This window comes from Schistocerca nitens, chromosome 6 (assembly GCF_023898315.1).
Source record: "Schistocerca nitens isolate TAMUIC-IGC-003100 chromosome 6, iqSchNite1.1, whole genome shotgun sequence".
Classification (NCBI taxonomy): domain Eukaryota; kingdom Metazoa; phylum Arthropoda; class Insecta; order Orthoptera; family Acrididae; genus Schistocerca; species Schistocerca nitens.
Window position 1 is genome coordinate 137,431,014 of NC_064619.1, and position 19,509 is coordinate 137,450,522.

At 39.8% G+C, this 19,509-nt stretch overlaps 1 protein-coding gene across 1 annotated transcript in view; it reads right to left on the reverse strand.

The window, feature by feature from the left end:
• The window catches only part of LOC126263259 (mucin-7-like), a 41,254-nt gene extending 21,977 nt beyond the window's left edge, over positions 1 to 19,277 (reverse strand). Inside the window, exon 1 of the mRNA XM_049960345.1 lies at positions 18,900 to 19,277. Coding sequence (XP_049816302.1) covers positions 18,900 to 19,277 — 378 coding nt within the window. The remainder of the gene's footprint in view (positions 1 to 18,899) is intronic.
• Positions 19,278 to 19,509: the final 232 nt, after the last annotated feature.

Here is a 19,509-nt window from a genome sequence, read left to right on the forward strand (position 1 = left end):
ATTTCTGTGGTATAGGTTGCAAATTTGCACAGACCTTTCTCTGAAATTGTTAATCTTGATTAAAAAATGTTATGTAAAAAATAGAGTACCATACTTGCTAGATAGGCTGGATTCTGGTCTCTATAATAGAGCATAATATTTTATATCAATCCTTCAAATGAATTGAAAGTAATCCTTTTATGAGAAAATAAAAATACAACGTTTGGAACTTGAACCACTTCTGTTACTGATATTTTTAAAGTCTCTGCCAAAATTAATTTAGGAGTGTACAAAACTAATATTTGCTAGTAACATAAAAATAATGCTCAAGATCTCCAAATCAATAATATTAGATTACATTAATGCATTAATTACTATATACATTGCAGAAGCTTCTGAATTTTCCGAAACCATCTAATGTAAGGTTGCAAATAAATAACATTTACTTACATCTTAGAAATAGCTAATATTCATCATTCATGTAATCATATTCTCTATGTTGATTTTTGGAATAAGTAACTAAAATATTTTCATAAATAGTAAGATAGTTATTTCCCCTGTTTTACTCTTGGATGGACGTATTTTGCATATGTGCACTCCTCACTTTCTTATGGACAGTATTTGGGTTAATGTAAAATTTATTCTGTACAAACATGTTTTAAAGGTATTTCCTTGTCATTCTTACATTCATGTCCAGTACCATAATCATTTTCAGTGTCTGTTGTTGACAATAAAAGATAGTTTGAGAGACAAAGAACATTAAATTCCATGTAGGCTTTCAATTATTTTCTAGATCCTAAAGTGGAACCGTTTAATCTGATGCTAAAGCTCTATTTGTATGTTAGGAAAAAAATCCTCAGGTTATTGATTAATGTCAGCAGTGACTCTCTTTAGTTCTGAATACCAGAGAAAAAGAAGAAGGAAAAAAAAAAGAATGTAGAGCTATTCCAGCAAGATTATGTCAACTAACTACACACACTGACCAGCCAAAAGCATTATGGCCACCTTTGGAGTGCAACACAGCAGAGATTATGCATGGCATGGATTTGCCAAGTCCTTGGTAGGTTTCCATAGGTATGTGTCACCAGATGTCTAAAGTCAGGTAATGCAATTCCAGTAAATTAGACTGTTGGTTTGTGGATGCAGAGCTGGTGCTTGATGTGTTCACTTGGGTTCAAATCAGACAAAATTGGTGGCCAAGACTTAAACATGAGTTCACCATCATGCTCTTCAAGCCACTTTAGCACAATTCTGGCTTTGTGACATGGAAGTTGTCCTGCTGGAAGATGCCATCATTATTGGGGAAGGCATCAAGCAAAAATGAATCCAGGTGGTCCACAATAATGTTCACATGACCTACAGCTGTCATGGTGCCTTTGATTACTGCCATAGGTGTCATGGTAGCCCAGGTAAGTGTACCACACAGCGTGACAGTGCCCCTGGTGGCCTGCATCCATGGTGTGGTACTTGTTTCAAGCAGTCATTCACCTGGATGACAGTGTATCTCGATATGTGCATTGACTTGGTGTGATGAAACATGATTCATCTGACCATGTAACACATTTCCATTGATCTGTGGTTCAATCTCAATAATCCTGTGCCCAGTGCAATAGTAATGGACCATGACATTGGGTTAATATTTGAACGCGTAGATATTGGCTGCTGTGGAGCCCCATTTTGGCAGTGCCGCGAGTGGAAGTGTGTGATTCTAACTTGAGAAATAGTTATAGTTATGTGGTTAAAAATGGAGTTTGTAAGAATTGTAACGCTGAAATAACAATGCTAAAAGAATCAATTGCAAGCTTAGAATTAATAGTCAGTGCTTTAAGAAGCAATATTGATTCACTCAAGAGAGAAAATCAGGGTTATGATCGAAGCCAAAACCAAATGAAGTGATGCAAATCAAAAGTAATAAATCGTCCAAGTGGATAAAAGTGATGTATAAAGGAAGTTTTCCAACTGCATAAAGAACAACAATGTTGACTTCCTGGCAGATTAAAACTGTGTGCCCGACCGAGACTCGAACTCGGGACCTTTGCCTTTCGCGGGCAAGTGCTCTACCATCTGAGCTACCGAAGCACGACTCATGCCCGGTACTCACAGCTTTACTTCTGCCAGTATCTCGTCTCCTACCTTCCAAACTTTACAGAAGCTCTTCTGCGAACCTTGCAGAACTAGCACTCCTGAAAGAAAGGATATTGCGGAGACATGGCTTAGCCACAGCCTGGGGGATGTTTCCAGAATGAGATTGTCACTCTGCTGCAGAGTGAAAATCTCATTCTGTCAACAAGGATGTTGTCGTCTTCAGTCCTGAGACTGGTTAGATGCAGCTCTCCATGCTACTCCATCCTGTGCAAGCTTCTTCATCTCCCAGTACCTACCGCAACATACATCCTTATGAATCTGCCTAGTGTATTCATCTCTTGGTCTCCCTCTATGATTTTTACACTCCATGCTGCCCTCCAATACTAAATTGGTGATCCCTTGATGCCTCAGAACATGTCCTACCAACTGATCCCTTCTTCTAGTCAAGTTGTGCCACAAACTCCTCTTCTCCCCAATTCTATTCAATACCTCCTCATTAGTTCTGTGATCTACCCATCTAATCTTCAGTATTCTTCTGTAGCATCACATTTCTAAAGCTTCTATTCTCTTCTTGTCCAAACTATTTATTGTCCATGTTTCACTTCCATACATGGCTACACTCCATACAAATACTTTCAGAAACGACTTCCTGACACTTAAATCTATACTCGATGCTAACAAATTTCTCTTCTTTAGAAACGCTTTCCTTGCCATTGCCAGTCTACATTTTATATTCTCTCTACTTCACCATCATCAGTTATTTTGCTCCCCAAATAGCAAAACTTCTTTACTGCTTTAAGTGTCTCATTTCCTAATCTAATTCCCTCAGCATCACCCGACTTAACTCAGCTACATGCCATTATCCTCGTTTTGCTTTTGTTGATGTTCATCTGATATCCTCCTTTCAAGACACTGTCGATTCCATTCAACTGCTCTTCCAAGTCCTTTTCTGTCTCTGACAGAATTACAATGTCATCGGCGAACCTCAAAGTTTTTATTTCTTTTGATACCTACTCCAAATTTTTCTTTTGTTTCCTTTATTGCTTGCTCGATATACACATTGAATAACATCGGGGAGAGGCTACAACCCTGTTTCACACCCTTCCCAACCACTGCTTCCCTTTCATGCCCCTCATGCCTGCTGTCTGGTTTCTGTACAAACTGTAAATAGCCTTTTGCTCCCTGTATTTCACCCCTGCCACCTTCAGAATTTGAAAGAGAGTATTCCAGTCAACATTGTCAAAAGCTTTCTCTAAGTCTACAAATGCTAGAAACGTAGGTTTCCCTTTTCTTAATCTATCTTCTAAGATAAATCGTAGGGTCAGTATTGCCTCACGTATTCCAATATTTCTACAGAATCCAAACTGTACTTTCCCGAGGTGGGCTTCTACCAGTTTTTCCATTCGTCTGTAAAGAATTCACGTTAGTATTTTGCAGCTGTGACTTATTAAAGTGATAGTTCAGTAATGTTCACATCTGTCAACACCTGGTTTCTTTGAGATTGGAATTATTATGTTCTTCTTGAAGTCTGAGGGTATTTCGCCTGTCTCATACATTTTGCTCACCAGATGGTAGAGTTTTGTCAGGACTGTCTCTCCCAAGGCTGTCAGTAGTTGTAATGGAATGTTGTCTACTCCCGGGGCCTTGTTTCGACTTAGGTCTTTCAGTGCTCTGTCAATCTCTTCAAGCAGTATCAAATCTCACATTTCATCTTCATGTACCTCCTCTTCCATTTCCATAATATTGTCCTCATGAATGTTGCCCTTGTATAGACCCTCTCTATACTCCTTCCACCTTTGTGCATTCCCTTCTTTGTTTAGAACTGGGTTTCCATCTGAGCTCTTGATATTCATACAAGTGGTTCTCTTCTCTCCAAAGGTCTCTTTAATTTTCCTATAGGCAGTATCTATCTTATCCCTAGTGAGATAAGCCTCTACATCCTTACATTTGTACTCTAGCCATGCCTGCTTAGCCATTTTGCACTTCCTGTCGATCTCATTTTTGAGCCGTTTGTATTCCTTTTTGTCTGCTTCATTTACTGCATTTTTATATTTTCTCCTTTCATCAATGAAATTCAATATTTTTTTTTGTTACCCAAGGATTTCTATTACCCCTCGTCTTTTTACCTACTTGATCCTCTGCTGCCTTCACTATTTCATCCCTCAAAGCTACCCATTCTTCTTCTACTATATTTCTTTACCCCATTCCTTTCAATTGTTCCCTTATGCTCTCCCTGAAACTCTGTAGAACCTCTGGTTTAGTCAGTTTATCCATGTCCCATCTCCTTAAATTCCCACCTTTTTACAGTTTCTTCAGTTTTAATCTACAGTTCATAACCAATAGATTGTGGTCAGAGTCCACATCTACCCCCGGAAATGTCTTACAATTTAAAACCTGGTTCCTAAATCTCTGTCTTACCATTATACACTCCTGGAAATTGAAATAAGAACACCGTGAATTCATTGTCCCAGGAAGGGGAAACTTTATTGACACATTCCTGGGGTCAGATACATCACATGATCACACTGACAGAACCACAGGCACATAGACACAGGCAACAGAGCATGCACAATGTCGGCACTAGTACAGTGTATATCCACCTTTCGCAGCAATGCAGGCTGCTATTCTCCCATGGAGACGATCGTAGAGATGCTGGATGTAGTCCTGTGGAACGGCTTGCCATGCCATTTCCACCTGGCGCCTCAGTTGGACCAGCGTTCGTGCTGGACGTGCAGACCGCGTGAGACGACGCTTCATCCAGTCCCAAACATGCTCAATGGGGGACAGATCCGAAGATCTTGCTGGCCAGGGTAGTTGACTTACACCTTCTAGAGCACGTTGGGTGGCACGGGATACATGCGGACGTGCATTGTCCTGTTGGAACAGCAAGTTCCCTTGCCGGTCTAGGAATGGTAGAACGATGGGTTCGATGACGGTTTGGATGTACCGTGCACTATTCAGTGTCCCCTCGACGATCACCAGTGGTGTACGGCCAGTGTAGGAGATCGCTCCCCACACCATGATGCCGGGTGTTGGCCCTGTGTGCCTCGGTCGTATGCAGTCCTGATTGTGGCGCTCACCTGCACGGCGCCAAACACGCATACGACCATCATTGGCACCAAGGCAGAAGCGACTCTCATCGCTGAAGATGACACGTCTCCATTCGTCCCTCCATTCACGCCTGTCGCGACACCACTGGAGGCGGGCTGCACGATGTTGGGGCGTGAGCGGAAGACGGCCTAACGGTGTGCGGGACCGTAGCCCAGCTTCATGGAGACGGTTGCGAATGGTCCTCCCCGATACCGCAGGAGCAACAGTGTCCCTAATTTGCTGGGAAGTGGCGGTGCGGTCCCCTACGGCACTGCGTAGGATCCTACGGTCTTGGCGTGCATCCGTGCGTCGCTGCGGTCCGGTCCCAGGTCGACGGGCACGTGCACCTTCCGCCGACCACTGGCGACAACATCTATGTACTGTGGAGACCTCACGCCCCACGTGTTGAGCAATTCGGCGGTACGTCCACCCGGCCTCCCGCATGCCCACTATACGCCCTCGCTCAAAGTCCGTCAACTGCACATACGGTTCACGTCCACGCTGTCGCGGCATGCTACCAGTGTTAAAGACTGCGATGGAGCTCCGTATGCCACGGCAAACTGGCTGACACTGACGGCGGCGGTGCACAAATGCTGCGCAGCTAGCGCCATTCGACGGCCAACACCGCGGTTCCTGGTGTGTCCGCTGTGCCGTGCGCGTGATCATTGCTTGTACAGCCCTCTCGCAGTGTCCGGAGCAAGTATGGTGGGTCTGACACACCGGTGTCAATGTGTTCTTTTTTCCATTTCCAGGAGTGTATAATCTATTGAAACCTGTCAGTATCTCCAGGCTTCTTCCATGTATACAACCTTCTATCATGATTCTTAAACCAAGTGTTAGATATGATTAAGTTGTGCTCTGTGCAAAATTCTACCAGGTGGCTTCCTCTTTCGGTTCTTACCCCCAATCCATATTCACCTACTACGTTTCCTTCTCTCCCTTTTCCTACTACCGAATTCCAGTCACCTATGACTATTAAATTTTCATCTCCCTTCACTATCTGAACAATTTCTTTTATTTCATCATACATTTCTTCAATTTCTTCGTCATCTGCAGAGCTAGTTGGCATATAAACTTGTACTACTGTAGTAGGCATCGGCTTCGTGTCTATCTTGGCCACAATAATGTGTTCACTATGCTTACCCGCACTCCTATTTTTTTTTTATTCATTATTAAACCTACTCCTGCATTAACCCTATTTGATTTTGTATTTATAACCCTGTATTCGCCTGACCAAAAGTCTTGTTCCTCCTGCCACCGAACTTCACTAATTCCCACTATATCTGACTTTAACCTATCCATTTCCCTTTTTAAATTTTCTAACCTACCTCCCTGGTTAAGGGATCTGTCATTCCACGCTCTGATCTGTAGAACACCAGTTTTCTTTCTCCTGATAATGACGTCCTCTTGAGTAGTCCCCGCCCGGAGATCCGAATGGGGGACTATTTTACCTCCAGAATATTTTACCCAAGAGGACAGCATCATCATTTAACTAAACAGTAAAGCTGCATGCCCTCGGGAAAAATTACGGCCGTAGTTTCCTCTTGCTTTCAACCATTCGCAGTACCAGCACAGCAAGGCCGTTTTGGTTAGTGTTACAAGGTCAGATCAGTCAATCGTCCAGACTGTTGCCCCTGCAACTACTGAAAAGGCTGCTGCCCCTCTTCAGGAACAACACTTTTGTCTGGCCTCTCAACAGAGACCCCTCAGTGGCTATCTGTATCGTTGAGGCACGCAAGCCTCCCCACCAACTCTGCTAAAATGGTCACATTTTCTGATAAAAACAAAGATGTTTTGCAAACAAGTGACTGTGATAACGACTCTCCAAATGAGTGTGAACTTATAAAGATCAGTGAACTGAAAATGAATAGTGTTTATGCAAAAAATGTAAACAACAAAAACAGATAGGGGAGAAGTGTAATGTACTATTACTAACAGACAGTGCACGGCAGAAATCTATCCAGCATGCTCCATGAGAAAAATTGTGACATAGCAATGAACCAGTGTAGTGAAACCAGGAGTGGGATGTAAAAATGTTGTACACGCTAACTCTCAGGTGAAATTAATGCAGGAAATTGACTTTATCGGCTGTATAATGGGTTGAAATGATGTGGCAAAACAATGAAGCAGAGGTTTGCATGAAAACGCTGCAGAATTTGTACAAGCTAACAAATGCAGAAACACAGTAGTTGGCACACTGCCTCATAGGCATAATCTAATTTATAGTTAATGTGTAAACAAAGAAATTCAGAAAACAAACATTAAAATAAGAAAACTGTATTCTCAATATGCTAAGTGCGATGTACTGGATATAAGCAAGCTGCATCGAAATCTGCACACGAAGCACGGAATGCATTTGAACTATGAAGGAAAAAGGTTTGTTTGTGATTGTGTTAGTGAAATAATTGAAGAAAGACTTCTAAGGAATAGAACAATTTATCAGCTTCCTGTACATCCTTCCAACAGCAGCAAGGGGACTCAGCCTGGTAGAGCAAGACAACCACCATTAAGAAGTGAGGATATTTACTGGCCACAGATGAAGACAGCACCTCCATAGTTCATCCCAGAAGTGTTCTTCAGATAAAAACAAAAGGAAGGCAGAGACAAATAAAGGTAAGTGATGAATCAGATATGCCAAGCAGAAACCCCTAGTTTATAATTGTCCATCAAAATGTGCAGTCATTGCAAAACAAAATTAATGAGCTAGAAGTATTACTGTCAGATCAATTAAAAGAAGTATTTGTAATGTGTTTTAGTGAACATTGGCCAATTGATGAGATGTTAGCAATCACAAGTATACAGGGTTATGTTATGACATCTCATTTCTGTAGAAAAATATCTACACATGGAGGAACATGTGAATCATGAATTTGCAAAATTACTTAGGCCTTAGTCCCTAGAGGTACATTTTCAGAAACAACAGTTGTCTATTGTCTATTATCTTACTAAAGGGAATATTGCACTAAATTATTGCATTATATGTTGCATACATCGAAACTACATAAGACTGTCATTACTAAAGCATGATCTTGTACTTCCTTCATGTTCTAATTTTGGTTTAAAAAAGAAGACTTAAGTTGTTTCTCAAATTAACTTCAGTTTTGCTTCTTATGTAATAAAATTCTGGAATATATACACATAATAATGTATTTCCTTTATTCAAAAACACATTCAGAATACACAGAACAGTAAATCATCCAGGGAAATAAACATACAGGACAAAATTTCCAAAACGAAATTGCAATTTTACTCATTTATCTTTGTTTCCCAAGCTGCAAGTTTCTCATAAAATCCTTTGGATTCATTACAGTCAGGAATGTACTTGAGCATTTTGCATATATCTTTAATTTTATTTTCATTGATTGGACACATGCCATTTGGATGAGCAAGTCTGTGTGATAGTTATGGGACATGAGGACATGTTGGCCCAAGGATGAAAGAATGTTGGTTCTGGGATGTGTGGATATGTTGGCCCAAGGATGAAAGAATGTTGAATTATTCCTCCTATGAATGGTTTTGACACAACTATTCTGATCTGTTCTGCAGAAAATCAGAATTCCATAAAAGTTGAAACAGGGAAAGATACCTTTTTACCTCTAGGAACATCCTTAACAGACGTCTCTATGGAACTGGCATTTCTTTTGTAATAATGCAGCCACCAGTTGTTGTAATCATAAACATCCTCATTTTCAACGATTGTAACTGTAAAATTTCCTTTAGCGCTAGAGCTGACTATGTGTTCACACACGTCCTTCATTGTGTAGAGTCTGTCCACATGCCTCAGTCATCTTTTCACTACTGTGAAGTCCCTATCATTTGGCAGAGAGGACTGTCCTGTGGTAGGGAAAAGAAGTCTGATGTTCAAAAAACACCTCTGAGCACTTACAGCCATTAAAAACCTGATGAGAGTGTTGTTCTTATTCTTTCTTGGATAGCCGTCAAAAAACAACCAGAGTTCTTTAACACTAGATGAGACACAGGTATTGAAATAATTGAAATAACGGAGGAGAAAACAGCGTACCTCATTTGGACTTTTCTTAACTTGCCCCTCATAGTAGATGTAGAAGGATACTGAATTAGTTTTCATGTAATGCACAGAGAAAACTGAAATTCTCAGTTGACGATAACAATACATGTCCTGAACTGGAATCTTAGGCAAGCACGCATTTTGCGTGTAGTCAGATTTTAAAGCAAGAAAATCCTCTCTCTCAGTGCATAACTTGGTTGCATCTTCTAGTGTTTTGTAGAACTTTTTGCTGCGACGTTTGTGAACTACAAGTTCTGCTGCAGCTACACGTTTAGCACAATCATTAAGTGCACCACTTTTCACTTTAACATTCAGTTCTTCACATGTAATGCATGTATCTACACTGGGCCTACCAAATCTCAAACAGAAATGGTTATTGAAATATCTGTGATAATAGTGGTAAGAGACATTACTATCAGGATATTTGACAAGAAACATTTCATGCATACTTTTCACAGTTAGTTCACTGTTTAAGAGGAAAACATCTGTGTTTCCATAGTTCGAAATGATGGAATATGGGCATGAATAGAAGCAAGTATATCAGCCTCTTTTATGTTGCCTGGATTGTGTTTTCCACATTGGTCTTTAGGAGACTTGCCACGAAGCAGCAACTTCTTCATCCTGGATTCAGTAACACTATAAATAATGAGGAAGGCTTCCTTACATACCTCTATCTGCTTCTGTGAATCTTTAACATACTATGTCAACATAGCTGCCCTAGTACTAGGCTTATCTTTCCTTCTTCTTCATCTTTTTATGGCAATGCTTTCAGGTTGTCCTTGTAAGAACACATCTTGTTCGTTCTTAGTGTCAAAATCTTTCATGTAATTAACTGCTTCTAACAATACAATTTCGGAAATCAAGTTGAGACATTGTTCCCTGCATGTGAAATATATGATAATTTTTTATAAACAGGAGTGTGCATTACTAGTAATTACCAGTCTCAGTAAGTTGCCTAAAATCTCTCGAAAATTTAGGAAAAGAAGGTGATTTTGAAATCTCTGCTGTGGAACTAACTTCAATAAAAACAATCATCATTTACCTGCACAGAAGTCCAAACTCAAACATAAAAATATTCTTTAACCAACTTGAAGGTAGTTTTGACAGTATCAGGGACCTAAACAAAGCAGTCATAATATGTGGAGACTTTAACATTGACTTTAACAAAGTTTCAAAAGATAGAGGTTATCTTACGGCTATTTGTGCAACATACAACCTGCTCCCAATTATAAATTCCCCTACGAGAGTTACAAGTGTATCCAGCACCACTATTGATATGATACTGATAAACAAGGAAAGCCATGAATATGCAGTTAGAAACTTCAACACAGGTTTCAGTGACCACTATGCACAGCTTCTTGAAATATCTTCACTGCCAAACTTAACCAAACAAACAGAAACAATAAAAATAGGAAGAACCTTCAGCAATCAAAACATTGAATACTTTAGGAATTTACTAAAGAAGGAAACATGAACTGAAATGCACAGATACGAAAACACAGGTGAGAAGTTCTACATATTTATGGATATATTTACACATTATTTTAACAAGTTATTTCCAGCTAAAAATCAGAAAATCAAGTGTAGTAGACTTAACAGAACAAATTGCTGGTTGACAACAGGTATAAAAAAAGTCATGAGCTGAAAAGCAAATATTATATGAGATCTCCAAGTCTTCCATTGTATCCAATGAATTCCTTGCATATTTCAAGAATTATAAAATGATACTTAAGACGGTGATCAAAGAAGCTGAAGTAATGGCAAATGACTGCTATGTAAATAACACCAATAACAAAATGAAAGCTGTGTGGAGTATAGTGAAACAGCAAACTGACAATGTTTCTCCTCAAAATTCCAATATTAAATTGAATTGTAATGGCAAACAAATTAATGATCCCAAAGAAACAGCAAATGTGTTCAACACTTATTTTAGTAATATAAGTGAACAGTTAATCACTGAAATCAAACCTTGCAATTCAAACTGCCCAGTAACATCTGTAAATACCAACATAAATCCTACTTCACTGTTTCTCTTTCCAACAACCCAGAAGGAAGTACTGTCAGTTATCAGAACTTTAAAATTTTCCCATCATGCCTAAAAACAGCTAAGCTCAAACCACTATTCAGAAAAGGTAGAAAGGATGAAGTGGCTAACTACAGGCCCATTGTTCTACTATCTGTATTCTCAAAAATCATAGAAAAAATTTTTCAAAGAAGAGTAGTAGATTTTCTGGAAGAGCACAAAATACTATCCACAGTGCAACATGGTTTCAGGAAAGGCCGATCAATTGATACAGTAATTTTTGAACTATTAAGTGAAGTACTTCAAAAACTAGATAATGGCAAAAATGTCATTGGAATATGTCTAGATCTCTCTAAGGCTTTTGGTGTAGGCCTAAGCTTGACAACATGGAGATTAGAGGAACAGCTAACAGCTGGATAAAGTCATATCTAAGTGGTCCAAAACAAGTGGTTTAGGTACAACATCAAAATTTCATCAAACTCACTCAATACTATTCAAACAATAAAACCATTAAATATGGAGTGCCACAAGGTTCAGTTCTGGGACCTCTTCCATTTCTGTTATATGTCAATGACCTAAACACATTATGCGAGAACGTCATCCAGTTTGCTGACGATACAAGTGTGCTAGTGAGTGGGAAAGAAATGGAAATGCTTCAGAAGTCTACAACAGAGACACTGAACAAAATTGAAAACTGGTTTGGTCACAAAAAATTGGTAATAAATGCAAGTAAGACAGTGGAACTAAATTTCTGTACTGTGAAAAAAGGTGAGCAAACTGTTCAGATTCAGATATCTGACAAAGACCTTAAGAATATATCTAAAAACAAAGATGATGTAACTTACTGAACGAAAGTGCTGGCAGGTCGATAGACACACAAACATACACACAAAATTCAAGCTTTCGCAACAAATGGTTGCTTCATCAGGAACGAGGGAAGGAGAGGGAAAGAAAAAAGGATGTGGGTTTTAAGGAAGAGGGTAAGGAGTCATTCCAATCCCGGGAGCGGAAAGACTTAGGGGAAAAAAGGACAGGTATACACTAGCACACACACACACATCCATCCGCACATACACAGACACAAGCAGACATTTGTAAAAGCATAGAGTTTGGGCAGAGATGTCAGTCGAGGCGGAAGTACAGAGACAAAGATGTTGTTGAAAGACAGGTGAGGTGTGAGCGGCGGCAAATTGAAATTAGCGGAGATTGAGGCCTGGTGTACAACGAGAAGAGAGGATATACTGAAGGGCAAGTTCCCATCTCCGGAGTTCTGACAGGTTGGTGTTAGTGGGAACTATCCAGATAACCCGGACGGTGTAACACTGTGCCAAGATGTGCTGGCCGTGCACCAAGGCATGTTTAGCCACAGGGTGATCCTCATTACCAACAAACACTGTCTGCCTGTGTCCATTCATGCGAATGGACAGTTTGTTGCTGGTCATTCCCACATAGAAAGCTTCACAGTGTAGGCAGGTCAGTTGGTAAATCACGTGGGTGCTTTCACACGTGGCTCTGCCTTCGATCGTGTACACCTTCCGGGTTACAGGACTGGAGTAGGTGGTGGTGGGAGGGTGCATGGGACAGGTTTTACACCGGGGGCGGTTAGAAGGGTAGGAGCCAGAGGGTAGGGAAGGTGGATTGGGGATTTCATAGGGATGAACTAAGAGGTTACGAAGGTTAGGTGGACAGCGGAAAGACGCTCTTCGTGGAGTGGGGAGGATTTCATGAAGGATGGATCTCATTTCAGGGCAGGATTTGAGGAAGTTGTATCCCTGCTGGAGAGCCACATTCAGAGTCTGATCCAGTCCCGGAAAGTATCCTGTCACAAGTGGGGCACTTTTGTGGTTCTTCTGTGGGAGGTTCTGGGTTTGAGGAGATGAGGAAGTGGCTCTGGTTATTTGCTTCTGTACCAGGCCGGGAGGATAGTTGCGGGATGCGAAAGCTGTTTTCAAGTTGTTGGTGTAATAGTTCAGGGATTCCGGACTGGAGCAGATTAATTTGCCACGAAGACCTAGGCTGTAGGGAAGGGACCATTTGATGTGGAATGGGTGGCAGCTGTCATAATAGAGGTACTGTTGCTTGTTGGTGGGTTTGATGTGGACGGACATGTGAAGCTGGCCATTGGACAGGTGGAGGTCAACGTCAAGGAAAGTGGCATGGGATTTGGAGTAGGACCAGGTGAATCTGATGGAACCAAAGGAGTTGAGGTTGGAGAGGAAATTCTGGAGTTCTTCTTCACTGTGAGTCCAGATCATGAAGATGTCATCAATAAATCTGTACCAAACTTTGGGTTGTCAGGCCTGGGTAACCAAGAAGGCTTCCTCTAAGTGACCCATGAATAGGTTGGCGTACGGGGGGGGGGGGGGGGGGTCATCCTGGTACCCAGGGCTGTTCCCTTTAATTGTTGGTATGTCTGGCCTTCGAAAGTGAAGAAGTTGTGGGTCAGGATGAAGCTGGCTAAGGTAATGAGGAAAGAGGTTTATGGTAGGGTGGCTGGTGATCGGCGTGAAAGGAGGTGCTCCATCGCAGCGAGGCCCTGGACGTGTGGAATATTTGTGTATAAGGAAGTGGTATCAATGGTTACAAGGATGGTTTCTGGGGGTAACAGACTGGGTAAGGATTCCGGGTGTTTGAGAAAGTGGTTGGTGTCTTTGGTGAAGGATGGGAGACTGCATGTAATGGGTTGAAGGTGTTGATCTACGTAGGCAGAGATACGTTCTGTGGGGGCTTGATAGCCAGCTACAATGGGACAGCCGGGATGATTGGGTTTGTGAATTTTAGGAAGAAGGTAGAAGGTAGGGATGCGGGGTGTTGGTGGAGTCAGGAGGTTGATGGAGTCAGGTGAAAGGGTTTGTAGGGGGCCTACACTGTGAAGCTTTCTATGTGGAAATGACCAGCAAAAAACTGTCCATTCGCATGAATGGACACAGGCAGACAGTGTTTGTTGGTAATGAGGATCACCCTGTGGCTAAACATGCCTTGGTGCACGGCCAGCACATCTTGGCACAGTGTTACACTGTCCGGGTTATCTGGATACTTCCCACTAACACCAACCTGTCAGAACTCTGGAGATGGGAACTTGCCCTTCAGTATATCCTCTCTTCTCGTTATCCGCCAGGCCTCAATCTCCGCTAATTTCAATTTGCCGCCGCTCATACCCCCTGTCTTTCAACAACATCTTTGCCTCTGTACTTCCGCCTTGACTGACGTCTCTGCCCAAACTCTTTGCCTTTACAAATGTCTGCTTGTGTCTGTGTATTTGCGGATGGATATGTGTGTGTGTGCGAGTGTATACCTGTCCTTTTTCCCCCTAAGGTAAGTCTTTCCGCTCCCGGGATTGGAATGACTCCTTACCCTCTCCCTTAAAACCCACATCCTTTCGTCTTTCCCTGTCCTTCCCTCTTTCCTGATGAAGCAACCGTTTGTTGCGAAAGCTTGAATTTTGTGTGTATGTTTGTGTTTGTTTGTGTGTCTATTGACCTGCCAGCACTTTCGTTCAGTAAGATACATCATCTTTGTTTTTAGATATATTTTTCCCACGTGGAATGTTTCCCTCTATTATATTCATATCAAAGACGTTAAGAATGTAGACAACATTAAGAACTTAGGAGTATGGCTTCAAGATAATCTTAAATGGGGGACACATATTGAAAAAGTCTGTAAGAAATTAAGCACTACCTGCTACTTAAGGAGAATATTAGAGGGATGCTGCAACAAAGATTCTCTGAAAACTGTGTATAATGCCTATTTACACTCACAACTGAAATGTGGAATTATTTTCTGGAGTAACTCTTTCCTTAGCCAAAAGCTCTTTAGACTACAAACAAGAATTTAAGAACAATGGAAGGTGTACAATGGAACTAAAAACCTGCAGACCACTCTTTAAAAAGCTAGAAATCATCCCACTTCCATGTATATATGTGTATGAGATAACCATGTTTGTGAAAAAATATTCAATGGAAAATACCACTCTCTTTGAGAAAAATGAAAATATCCAGTCCTATAACACCAGGCAAAAAGGAGTCTTTCCTCTAGAGCCCAACAACAACACCCTGAATAAAAAAAAGCAACCCTATATTATGGGAAAGTTATTTATAATAAACTCCACCCATGAATTAAGTCAGTAAATGACCTGGCAAACTTCAAGTCAACTGCTAAGGCATATTTCACTCACCACTGCTTCTATAGCCTCCACGAGTTCATTCAGAAAGATGCCTCACAACTGAAATTTGGAATTATTTTCTGGGGTAACTTTTGTCTTAGCCAAAAGCTCTTTAGACTACCAAAAAGAATTTATTTATTTATTTTGATCCAACATCAACTGATTAAAAAAAAAGGTGTTTTTTGTTCCAGTCTTCTGGATAAGTCAGAGCCTTACTTACTAGTGTTACATATTATTGGCTGGCACTTTTATCTACACAACTTTTTCTAAATTTAGTTGAGAGAACAGAGTTACATATATGGACTATACCTAAAAAAATTGTTATTACCATACTTAGATTAAGGAATCTATAGTTTGTAACACAGTATTCGTATCTGATATTCAAATATTTACAGTTTGTGACACAGTCTAAGATATGAGATTACATATATTTTTAGATAGATGGTCTTCCATCATACGAGTGTACTAAATCTAGAAACTCATGTATTGAATATACAGGACTGTTTAGGAGCCATAATTTTAATTTCATTTGTAGTTTTGTAATGGGCAATTTGGAGATATTTGGATGGAAGCAATTCAGTAGTTTTATGCCTGCATAGTGAGGGCTTTTCTCATAAAGTGTTGTTCTATGAGAGATGATGTGGGGTCTCTCTCTACCTCTAGTGTTGTGATCATGTATTTCTTTATTAAGTGTTTTGTTACTGTTTACTGCCATAATGATTATCTTCAGCACATACAGGTTATGAACAGTTAGTATTTTAAATTCTTTAAACAAATTTCTGCAGGACTCCCTGGCACATTTCTTTCCCATAATTCTAAGTGCCTTCTTTTGTAAGGTAAGTACACTTGTCATATTACCTTCACTGCTGGATCCCCATACCTCTATCCCATAACTTAGATGGGATTCAAATAGTGCAAAATATATTTGCCTCAGAGTGGTGATGTTACAAAAAGGTGTCAGTTTTCTTAGGACATATATGGTAGTACATAGCTTTTTGCAAATATCATTTACATGATCAGACCAGTTTAACTCTGCATCTAGTGTCAGGCCAAGAAATTTGGTTGAGTATTGTTTTTTAATGTATTCGTCACCCATTAAGATTTGATTTTCATGATTTTTTTGCCTCCCAAGATCAAATTCAATACAGACAGATTTATTTGTGTTTAATTTTAGTTTGTTTTCATTAAAATACTGCAGAATTAAGCCTGCTGCAGTATTGGATTCCACTTCGAGCTGTGAATATCTTGGATTGCTGCATATTAACGTGGTATCATCTGCATATAAGATAGCTGTTGCATGGTTTGTTATGGACTGAATATCAATTACATAGATAATAAAAAGAAATGGTCCTAATATTGACCCCTGTGGAATACCAAAATTTATGTCAGTGGTGTTTGAATTGTATGCTCCCTCTGTAGTGCTAATAGACACAAACTGCTTCCTATTTGTCAAGTAGGACCTCGTCAGATTATGGGCTGTGCCTCGAATGCCATAGTTCCACAGTTTGTCCAGCAATATGGTCATATCAACACAGTCAAATGCTTTTTGTAAGTCTAGAAAGATGCTACATACATGTTCTTTATTATCTATTGCTTGAGTGACACCTTCGATTAAGTTGGATGCTGCTGTAATGGTGGATGACCCCTTGACAAACCCATACCGCCCCTTAGATTGGTTGGTTTGGTTGGTTTGGGGGATTAAAGGGACCAGACTGCTACGGTCATCGGTCCCATACTGCCCCTTAGAAATCACTTTTTTGCATACCAGGAAGTTCCAGATTCTTATGTATATTACTTTCTCAAAGATTTTGGATATTATTGGAAGAACAGAAATGGGTTGAAAGTTTTCTACTAAATTCCTGTTTCCTTTCTTAAAAATAGGCCCAACTCAGGCAATTTTCAACTCATCTGGAAATAGACCATCTTCCATATGAGAATTGATAACTGTTGATAAAGGTGATGCAATTTTATGTATACATTTCTTAAGAGTGTCCAGACTAAGACCATCATATCCTGCTGCATGGGAATTCTTTAAGCTACTCACTATTTTAATTATTTCTTCTTCACTTGTTGGCATCAAACATATACTTCCTGACACTGGTGTTCCTCTGAATTTGTATTTATGATTTTTAAGCTGATTGTTTATGCTGGAGCCAACAGAAGCAAAGTAATTGTTAAATATATCTGCTATCTTATTCTGATCAGTTTCTATTGTGCCGTTTATCAGCAAGTGATTTTCAGTTGTATGGTTCCCAGATTTACCTATTTCTCTATTTACTAGTGACTATGATGTTTTGGAGATATTATTTGAGTTCTGAATGACGGTTTCAAAATATTTCTGTTTTTCTGAAATTAGGAGGTCTACATAGTATTTCTGATACTTTTTGAACTCTTCTTTTAATTTTTTTTTTAATTGCTCAAGTCATTTAACATAGCATACTCATACCATCTTAGTTTTTCTCTAGCCTCAGTGACTGAACTTGATATCCAGTTTCAGGTTACAGCATGTGACTGAATTCTCTTTTTCTATTAATGGGCAGGATTGGTTAAGAATGTAGAATAGTTCACTTGAGAATTTGCCATAACTATGAAGTGTCATTAGAACACTGTTCCAATCCACATTCCTTAGCATATTATTCAACTGAGTTATATTTTGGTCTGTATTCATCCTAATATATCTATAGCAACTGTGTGTAGGAACCTTTTTTATGTGCACACTTAGTTCTACTGCATGGTGGTCTGACAAAGCACTTATAATAACAGAAGATGTAAGATCGTAAAGACGAATACCAGTGATTATGTTATCTATTGCAGACTGGCATGTTTCAGTCTCCCTGGTTGCAGTGTTTATCAGGTATCTTACATTATATTCAAGCAGAGTATTCTTGAATAGTCTAGTGTGTAACTTATCTGCTAATACATTTATGTTGAAATCTCCTATAATTACTAACTTGTTCAGGTGTGATATAAAAACATTCTCTATCATGTCACAAAACTTTGTTAAGAAAACTTCGAAGTTTCCACCTGGTGGTCTATATAAACATATAACGTAAATTTCATCATTTGGTATCTTTATATGTGCTGCACATAATTCAATTGTTCCTTCTAATGAATATTTACTTACATTTACAGAATTAAAATCAAATGTGCTCTTTACATACATTGATACACCCCCACCTCTGATAGTGGATCTGCAAAACTTATTACTAGTACCATGTTTAGAGGTTTAAAAAGTTCTAATTTGGCATCAGATAGCCAGTGTTCACTAATACCAAGCACATCAGCCATAGTTTAATTTACAAACACGTCTAATTGTTCATATTTCTTTCTCAAGCCCTGTACATTCTGGTGGATTATTTTAAAGTTGTAAATACCTTGTTGCAGATTTCTCTGCTTTACCGACTTAAATAAGGTCAAATCTCTGTTTCTCTTGTGGGCTTCCTCCTCTTTCTGGTTTCCACTAAAAAATTATTTAGATGGGATGGAGGCACTGGCTTCCATCTGCTGTCTGAAGTTTTTTTAGTTGACAGTACTGGTTCTGCTAATGTTGGAGTTGATTCTGCTGCTATTGTGGATGGTTCTGCTGTTGCTAATGATGGTTCTGTTGCTTTTGCTGTTGATTTTCCTGCTGGTATTAGGGCTGGCTCTGCAGTTGATGGAGCTGTTACTGCATTTGTTGTTGTTAGTGGAACCATTCTTGATGCTTTTACTACTTTTGGCGGAGTTGGTCCAGCTACCATTGATTCTGTTGCCGTTGCTGGTAGCAGAGGTGGCTCTGCTGTTGATGTAGCTGCTGTTGCTGCTTTTGTTGTTGTTGTCGCTGTGATTGTTTCTGATGCTTTTAGCATTTTTTGTAGAAATACTTCTGCTGGTGCTTGCTTTAAAACTGTTGGAGCTAATGGCAATGACATGCTGTCACTATGTTTGTTCATTCTCTCTAACATTTCACTGATTTTCCCACACAAATGTTTCTTGCCCTTTTTGTTCAGATGCATCCCATGTTTCGTGAAGCAGTCTCTCTTAAGAAAATCTGTACAAAGAAAGTTTGTATTTGGATACATTTTGCATATTTCCTGAAATTGTGAGTTGGCTTCCCTAATTTCAGCATTTACACACGAAGTGGGGATAAGGTCATGTCTACAA